Raw genomic sequence first — 9,609 nt, 5'->3', positions numbered from 1 at the left:
TTCACAATGCAACCAGAGTGCTTTTCATCAGGCTCGACCTGGGTCACAGTCTGATTGATATTTATTTTGTCTTTCGCTTTAGGATGTGGTCCACAAAAAACTTGGAATTGTTTCCTCCTTGCTGCAGAGCAATAATCTAAATGTTATCTTTCCCATGGATTTTTTTTTTCTCTTTACATCTTTTGGAATTCATGGAATGTGCGTGCCATTGGCTTTAGTAGTAGGTTACAGTAACACAGAGTATTCAGGGTTTTCTGTACAGTGTTGTCTATATATTATAGAGTTCATATAAAATATCTGAAATATCTTTTATGATTCAAAGCATCAGTAACTGAGTCACTTGGGCAGAGGCTGCATTATGCTTTATTTGGGGTGTATTCATTTTGGCAATATAATATCTCACGTGAAATGAATGTATATTGCACTATTAATTTTCATGGGTCTTAGAATAATAAAAACATCATGCAGCAATAAAGAAAAAAACGTGCTTTTTCTGTATACACTCTGTTTGGATGCAGCTGAGAACCTTTCATAGAAGTAAACATAAAACCTGTGTTGTTATACAGAAATATGAAGTACTTTATTTTACACTCTGCAGTGTTCATATAACAAGTTTCTAAGTTGAAAGTGGTCTTAGTTCTGCAGAGCTAAGCTCTTTTAGGCAAAAAGTGCTCCTGCTTTAGAGAGGGGCCATGACTTTCTTTTCCCTGTTTACTTCCAGGAATGCTGATCTGCTGAGAGTTTTACTTGTAGATATTTTTACTATTACAACTTTTGAACACGTGCCAGGCTTAGTGCCTAACAACTCTGCTGGCATAGGGAAAACTGAGCAAAACCTTGAAAGAAATGGTGTCCAGTATGTCCAGTCTATAGAGCTTGGAAGTTCAGGAAGGAGTCTGCAATAGTGACTCCTTGATATTGTAACAGCATTGATAAATAGGGGATCTCAAGTAGAATTGTCAGTATTAGTCACTGGTATTACTGTGGGCTGAGTTAAGAAGTAGAGAACCCAAGGGAGGTGGGGAGGGACCCCTTGATTTTGCAATATTGATTTTGCCTGCTGTGCCTTGGGCACTGGGTGATCCAGTGCTTTGGAAAACTGTTCATAGCTATGTCCTTGAGTAAATGTGAGTTAATAATGTAGTGTCATCTTAATGTACAAGCTCAGGGAAATAATTTTTAAAAAAGTTTTTCGTGTTTTTTTTCTGGGCATAATCTTAAAAAAAAAAAAAAGAATATTGGATTAAATTGGATTGTTTTTTATTTTACAGAATTTTTTTCTAATAAAGTCAACTCAGGAGAAGGAAAGTGTATGTAGAATTCACACTGAAGTCTTACAGTAAAGGCAAAGCAATGCCCACACAATCCTCATTCTGAGGTCCTGTTGTCTGCCTACTGTTCATTACAGAGTCCTTTTATTGGGGAAATTAAGTCAGATTTCATAACATCTTTTAGCTTTCAATATTCATTAAAATAAATTTATTTTTGAATGTAATGCCTTGGGAGAAAAGAGTGGAAATATTTCTGTTCTATTTTTTGTTTTGCGAAATGATTTCAGAGAAAAAGAATATTGTTAGAAATCAATAGCTAATTGAAAGATGTGGTGTATTTTATCATTAGTAGTAAAAGAGAAATTTCCAAATAGTAAGTTTTTAGTACCATCTCTTCATAAAATTTATTGCATTTTAATGTCACTGTTAGAAATAAAATGTATTATTGGAAATGTATATATTTCTTAATTTTATATGGCTTTTAGTTCTCAAATTAAATGAAAAGATATTATACCAGGATTTCTATTAATTTACTTTCTTTATAAAATCTTAGGCTAATTGGCTGGTGGGGTCACGACTTCAAAACAAGATTCCTCATGGAAAACAGTAAGTACTTTTACACTTTCAATTTTACTTTATTTGGTGTACTTAAATCTAACCAGCTTCACTTTTGTAGTAGTTTGAGGAGAAAGGACAGAACTTTGCATTTCCTCACTTATGTTAAAGGCATTAAGCTAAACTCACCCAAAACGTGTAATGCAATGGAGTTAACAAAATAAATGTTGGAATAAGTTTATGTGTGGGCATATGGGTCTGACTGTCTGCTTCTAGACATTTTGCTGAAATACCTTCAAAATGCAGATATAGAATATGGATGAAACTTTCAAAGTATCTCAGTGCATTAAATTCATAAGTCCCTGAGGAGCGAGGATCTGCTCTCATTCGCTAGGGTAATATCTTACTTCAGGATTAGTTCCACTGGAATTAATGAGAAATTATATAAATAAAGGTAAGGCAACCTGACATAAGCCATGAGGTGCCACTAATGTTTCAGCATCTCCAAATTTCTTGCACTAGGGGGGGATGGGTTATAAGACAAAACCTGCTCTGAAATAGCGAAGTATTTATCGTCCCAATACAAAATGAGGAGTCCTTTCCAAATCTGACAGCTAAACTGTGCAGCTCTGGTTTAAAGCATGGCAGAGAGAATATCCTGGGGGATTCAGGATGAGAAAGGAGCTTTTTCGTTTGATTGGTTGTTTTGTTTTTAATATATTTTTAATTTTCTGTGGCAGCGCCTGTTGACGTGGCTTTGGCTGGAGAACACCTCCCCTAATAGCCTCGGTCTGCTCTTTGTTTTCTGACCAAAACACACTATGGAAAGCCAGCAGGAGACACAAATTGCCTCAAAACACTGTTAGAAGGAAGAAAACGTTGTTTATTCATCTCCATGAGCAGTTTGCAGGGGAGAAGTTGGGCATTATAAAATCAGCCAGTCTGCCGTGCGCGGAGAGCTTCTCTTCTGCCGCAATCCTCTTGCTCTGGTGCCGGAGCATGAAATATAGACGGTGACACGGAACTTACAGCGAGGCTTTGTAGATTTATTAAACAGATTTCGTGAAAATTTCACAGCCCAAAGTCTGGGCAACTTCCCTACGTGGCCTGAAGCTACACTTAGCTGCATATGCAGCCTCCCATGTGTCTCGTCAGTTTAATAAAGTTGAGGAACGTGATTCCCGGCTCCGCGTGAGCGGCGCCTCTGCTGACTTGGAATTTCTCTGCTTTGTGCCAGCATTAAAAGAGATTCGAGTGTAAAGGTGGTTTTAACACACACCATTTAAACAAATTAATTGCAGTCCTCTGGTTCTCATGAAGCTGCTAATGAGGTCTTCTGCTGGATAAAATTGGGCTTCTCTCGAAGTTAAAAGTATTAGCTGGGAATAGATTACTATTTGCTTTTAATGACGGATTCCTACAGGCCACATTAGGGAAATATTTTATTGCATGAGGACAGACTTCAAGATAAGGTCCAATCCATTAAAAGGAAGAAATCAAAAACACTAATATAAGTTATTCATTTTCCAGAATTACAACTAAGTGAAGGAATTAATGGATTTCGGTTATCAAATCCTCCAATTTTACTGGTCTGCGCTCTGCACGCCAGTTTAGAGGTAAGTAATTGCTTTACTTTGAGCCTCAATTTAAGAGTATAAAAATGTTTAATGAATGTTACATGTATTATTGCTGTCTGCCTCAAAGAAATCTGCAGCATAGTTAAAAATTGAAGGGGAGAGGTAATGAAAAGCAAACAGAATAACCCCACAACCCTGAGACACCAACGTCTGTAATCAATATACTCATCCCTTCACTGTTCTCACAAACTTTGCTGTTGGATCCAGTGACTACACTGGGCTTTTCCCACTTAAATTTAGGGGATTAGTAGGAACAGAACCTTTGTCCCACAGAGATATTCAGGTTTGCTTCAGCGCAACTCACACAAAGGATGCTGTCCAAGATCTTCCTAGAAAGAAATCACATAACTCTGAAAAGTTGCATCCAGAGTTGCTTCTACATATACTTCCTGAGCAAAGCAGACTCATCTCCTTTAAGAAAGAAATGGGTGTCCTGAGGTCTACACTGAACCAGTGGCTTAGGGAACCTGTCCTCCACTGTCATCCCTTTGGTTACAAACAGAAAAGACAGAAGCTGTCTGTGAATGCTTCCTAAAAGGGGAGTCCATGTGTGGTATAGCTCCACAATGTTTTTTCTTACATATCTTTACTGTTTTTCTGGTGGCCAAATGAGCAGAGTCCCATCCCTGTCCTATCTCTGTACGAATTGCGGAGAGTGTGGCACTGGAAAGGGCGGTTCTGACACCTAAAGATAATCCCTTCCTTTCCATAAAGCTGTGATTCGTGTGCTGAAAGCCTGTGGTCCACTTTGGAGAGCACAATTCATCCCTGTTTGAAGGCATGGAGCTATCCTCCAAACACCTTATGTGGTGCTGTGTTTCATATTGAGATGTACCAGCATTTCCCCTAGGGATGGTTCACCCTTGAAATTAGGACTGTGGGTCTTTGTGGCTGGAAAGGATTGTGTTACTCAGATTTACCTACTATATGTTAAATATTCTGCTGTATTAAATTATCCCTAAGCTGCTTTTCAGGAAAGCCTTTGGTGAGCAAGTTTTTGCCACCAGCAGAAATGGGAGAAATACATTTCTGCTTAGCATTCCATTAATGTCAGTGGAACAGCAAAGCTGATGCTGGAACAAAGAACAGTGTCCATGCACTGTATGTCTCTCTTCCTCATTTACTGAAAAAAACAGTATCTTAAGCAAACAAAGTCAGAAAATTGCCAGTTATGCTCTCTCCATCTTGCATGCAACGCTGAAGGACTGCAAAGGGCACAGCAACACTTCTTGTTCCGCCTGACAATTTGTTTCGTTAGTCCTTAAACATCCAATATATTGTTTTAAACTTTATGTGACCTCCGAGATGAGCTGAAAGCTATTCTGCTATGACCCAGATTGTCAGTGTTCTGGTTTGTGTGGGCTGGTGTCATTTAGCCCACTGCAGGGAGCCTCGAACAATGAGGGCTGAGCAGTTTCCATCGCCTCCCCTTTCCATGCCCACATTACCTTTTGGCACAGCCAGGATTTCCCAGTGCTAATTGCTCTAATACAGTGGGAAACAAAATAGTTTTCATGTCTGGCAAGAGATGGCTGGTGAAATTGCATGCCACCTTCACTGGGACACATTAAGCAGAAGGCAGTGTTTCCAATGGAAACAATGAAAGCTGCAAGTGTTAATGGATGTTATTCCTCAATAATGCTTAAAGTGACTGTTATGGCATTAGCTGCTCCCTGTTACGGAAAAAAGGGGAGCACTCTACAGCCACATTTAAAAGACCTTTTTCAAAAAATTTCACCCAGGAGACCAAATATTCCTTGCTCAGAGCCCGTGGAAACAGATTTTTGCATGCAGCCTGAGGAGATCCATCCTTCATACTGCTGCAAACCCTGGAGGAATAGGAGGCAGGTCCCCCTTTTCCCTCCAGTTATGTGCTGAACAGTGCTGTGTGCTCTCTGCCTGCCTGGGTGGTGAGGGAAGCACCTCTGGATTTTTATTGACCTGTGCAAGTGCTGAGTGCTCTGGTGGCTCTGGTCCCTGTCACGTTTGTTTCCTTGCAAATTCCGTCTTACAGAATTCCATATTCCATTTCACAGAAAACAAATGCAGGGGCTTTTGGTTTCGTGTAGCATCTAGTGGCTGTGAAAGCATCAGGGAGTGGGACTTGGGATATTCTACAAAAGAATGATTTCCAGATGCTGTTGAAAACCAGTTTGTTGTATTTTGAGTGGGATTTCTCAGTACCTCTGTATGCACTCTTTCAGGTTATGATATAAATAACCTTAAAATTTTTACTCCTCCAGTCTGGACCAGTGATTTCTCGAGAGCAAAGATCATGGATTTTCATTCAGGAAAATCACTTGCCTCTGATTTTACAGCTGCAGTTGATAGAGGGATAACTGTCCATGAGAAGCAATATTTCATTGATGTGCCAGGATGTGATTTGAAGTGGCTGTTGGGCTCTTGCATATCTATGTCTTGTCATTTTTCCCTGAAACTACTTCCATGGGAAGAATAAAAGAGAAGGTTTGAGGAAGGTATGGGTAGATTGTTTCTGGGCTCACCTATTCCATTATTCCCTGTAACTGAGCCTTTCCAGAGCAAAAGCAGAAGCTGTCTCACCTTCTACTCCCAAACCCCTCAGTCACGTTCTTCTTGTTGGTGTGACAAAATAACACTGCCATTTTCAGGCAGTCATTTTTGCAAGTCTCATGAGATTTTGAGTTTCTGAAACTCACCAGTTCTTGTAGCTGTGTCAGAGCAGAGTTATTAAACAAGAATTTAGTGAATATTTTTTCTTCATGTGGGCTAGAGGGAGAGCCTGTACAGGACTCAAAGCAGTAAAGCCAATATGATAGGATAAATTTTGTGCTTTCAAAGACAAGAATTTGAAGACCAGTCATGATGTTTCAGTCTCAGCCCTTGGATTTTGTTAGTAGAATCATAGAATCATTTACTTTGGAAAAGACCCCTAAGATCATCGAGTCCAACGTTTAACTCAGCACTGCCAGGCCCACCACTAAACCACATCCTCAAGGCCACATCTATGTGACTTTTGAACAATTCCAGGGACAGTAATTCCCCACTGCGCTGGGCAGCCTCTTCCAATGCTCAAGAACACTTTGAGTTAAGGAATTTTTCCTAATATCCCACCTAAACTCCCCTGGTGCACCTTGAGGCTGTTTCCTCTTTTCCTGTCACTTGTTACCCGGGAGAAGAGACTGACCCACACTACACCATCCTGTCAGGCAGTTGTGGACAGTGAGAAAGCATTTGCTAGAGGTACATACATGGAAAAACCTTAATGTGATTTTGAGTTTCATGAAGCAGTGTAGCAGCTATAGAGAATCTATGGATCCTCCTCAGATATGCAGATGAATACTCTCTTAGCAAACTGGTTTTGTGTGCAAGTTCATTTATGCAGAGATGGATGTGTGTTAAAATTTTTAACAGTAGACACAAATGTCTTTCATTATCTAAAGCATAACATTATCTTGTTTCCAAAATCCCAGTTGTGCCATGTTTATGTATAATGTCTATCTGATATTACTGCTGGATTCCAGTGATAATGTACAGAGAAATGTGCCACCCTTGTAGTCTTCTTTATTTCCTTTCCATTTTCTATGGCAACACATTCTCATTCCAGCGATTTTGAACCATTATAGGTTTTTAATCAAACTACGATGAAGGCATTGAGAAGGAAATCCATTCTGCTCACCGGTTACTTGGAATACCTGATAAAACATTACTTCAGTGAGGATAAAACAAACCCAGAGAAGCCCTTTGTAAAAATTATCACACCGTCTCAGATTGAGGAGAGAGGATGCCAACTCACTCTATTGTTTTCCCTTCCAATCAAATCTGTGTTTGAAGAGCTGGAGAAGAGAGGAGTAGCTGTGAGTAAATCAAAGTTCATCTTCTTATGCACTGTTTTGTGAGCTATACCATAAAAAAGTAATAATTTATTTAAATATAGTCTCATGTAAGGGGAAAAACCCCAGACACTGGGACTGATGAAAATTTCTTACACCTTCAGTCTTTACTTGTGCGCTCAGAAAAAGAAATCACTGAGTGGCACTGCCATGTAATGGAATGATTTCCATGGAGCACTACTCCAGAAGAATATAAGTTAAATTTAAGGCCATTCATTGGGTGATTTAGATGTGCAGGAAGGTGAGGTTGATAGTGTAATGCCATATAAATGAGATATCAGTTTTATTTCTGCTGGTAACTTGTCTCCCCAAAGGGAAACTCTTCTAGGCTAAGTGTGTTGCTGTTTTGGTGCTGCCAGGGAATTCCGGGAACTGCTGCTTTTAAGAGGGCACGAGGCCTCACACTGTTGGCTTGTCTTTGCAATGCAGTAATATGTTTCAAATATGAGAGATCATTATTTTCAGGAAAATGTTCAGATTCACAGAGAGAGGAAGAAAAATACTGCAAGCCTTGTGATATTAGTTGTACCTGTAGTACAACACACTCTATCCTACTGGAATGTGAGATTGCTTTTGTTGTTGTGGGCTTTTTTTTGTTTGTTTGTTTTTTCTTAGTTTGTTTTTTGTTGTTGTTGTTTTGTTTTGTTGGGGTTGTTTGTTGTTGGGGTTTTTTTGTCATTTTTGTGCCTCCTCAACTGTAGGTTGTTATAGGCTCTAAGGTGAATTCTGGGCACACACAGCTGCTTTGGAGCCCTAAATATCACTTCTAAAGTCCTGCCCATCTTAAACCTTGCATCCTTTTTTGGGCAATGCATTACTCTTTTTGCTGTGTTTTTCACAATAATGCTCCTCACAGTAGTTCTTTGAGGATCCAAAGGTATTTACCTGTGTCTCCTTGTCAGTCCAATCATCCTTCCTTGAAGACAAGTATGGCATTTGAAAGTACAGCCTGACACATAAACGTGAAGTGACCTGAATTTACTGAATGTTCCCTCTCTGTTTTGCAGTGTGACTTGAGAGAACCAAACGCTCTCCGCGTTGCCCCAGTTCCTCTCTACAATTCTTTCCGTGACGTGCACAGATTTATTGAAATCTTGGGATCTGCAATTACATCTGCAAAACAAACAGCAAATAATGCTGCACTATCTGCTTCTTATTGATGGCTCAGCTGTATCTTTTAATCTCTTCCTGACCAAGATGCATTTATCCTGCTGAGCGATTCTTTGCTTCGAGTAGACCGAGCTGTACCCCGTGCAATTTGCAAAAAAATGACTGTGCTTGAATAGTTATTTACAACAGACATAGTTTTATTAAAGCTCATATTTCCACTCTGCTTTGACTTTGACTCCGTGAATTAGTATGCTTTGTATATTTTAATGGGGCTTTTCTTAAACATTTTTATGTAGTTTTATTACATTAGCTTTGAGAAGCATGGCAGAATTGCTATCAACTAGAAGAGGAATGAAAAAAAATCCCTCCTTTATTATAAAAATGATGCATAATAAAATGTGGAAAATAGACAAATCACCAACTGTTAAAAGATACAGTCCAATTTAAATTTTTAATTTAGTAATTCTATTTAAAGCACAGGGTATACTTGAAAAGTAGAAGTTGAACAATTAGTTGTTTCAGAACTGTTAACTGCTGCACACCAAATCTTTCAAAGGGCCCAATATTTTGAAACTCTGGTTTAATTAATCATTTAATTGTAAAATAAATTTACACTGCAGATATGTTTTTTGGTGTGATACAGTTGGCTAAACCAAAGCATTTGATCTTTCTAGGTAGTCATCTTGGAGACAATGGGTGTGAGAAAGCTGAGAACAGTTGTAGATTTGTGTAAAGCAGCGTGAAGGGCTCTGTGAGCACTCCCTGTAGCTCTAACAAGATTTAATTTGGCTTAGGCAAAATGAACTCTGAACTCTTTTAGCAGCAGCAAAATATCTCTTTCTTAACTTATTGTGCGGCACAAATTTTTGCAGAGATTTGCACCAAGCAGCTAAAAGCAATGTGGAAAAACTGCTGTATATTTCACCAACACATTACCCAAGTTGTTTCAAGTCATAAATAACATCTTGGCATAAGTGGTAACTGAGCCCCTATAGCCCTGTACTATTCACATACCCCTTTTCAAGAATCAGCTAGAACTTTCCTCTCTGATGATATTCAGTGTGTCTGATTTTTGGTGAGACACACTTAGAAAATTACTTCTGATAATACTTTCACTACTTGAAGGGGGCCTGTAAGGAAGTTGGGAACAAAATTTTCATCAGG

The 9,609-nt window shown here is 39.1% G+C and overlaps 1 protein-coding gene across 7 annotated transcripts in view; it reads left to right on the top strand.

The window, feature by feature from the left end:
• The window catches only part of KYNU (kynureninase), a 63,308-nt gene extending 54,640 nt beyond the window's left edge, over window positions 1–8,668 (top strand). For all 7 annotated transcript variants that reach the window (XM_027900067.1, XM_027900066.1, XM_027900063.1 and 4 more), the window contains 4 exons: window positions 1,825–1,877; window positions 3,357–3,442; window positions 7,069–7,299; window positions 8,343–8,668. In XM_027900067.1, the coding sequence (XP_027755868.1) occupies window positions 1,825–1,877; window positions 3,357–3,442; window positions 7,069–7,299; window positions 8,343–8,495 (523 nt within the window). In that variant the 3' untranslated portion in view covers window positions 8,496–8,668. The remainder of the gene's footprint in view (window positions 1–1,824; window positions 1,878–3,356; window positions 3,443–7,068; window positions 7,300–8,342) is intronic.
• Window positions 8,669–9,609: the final 941 nt, after the last annotated feature.

This window comes from Empidonax traillii, unplaced genomic scaffold (assembly GCF_003031625.1).
Source record: "Empidonax traillii isolate 1590-97213 ecotype Southwest subspecies unplaced genomic scaffold, ASM303162v1 scaffold702:size1046427, whole genome shotgun sequence".
In the NCBI taxonomy this organism is placed as follows: domain Eukaryota; kingdom Metazoa; phylum Chordata; class Aves; order Passeriformes; family Tyrannidae; genus Empidonax; species Empidonax traillii.
The sequence above is the reverse complement of the archived record's forward strand: the minus strand, read 5'-3'. Positions and strand labels throughout refer to the sequence as shown.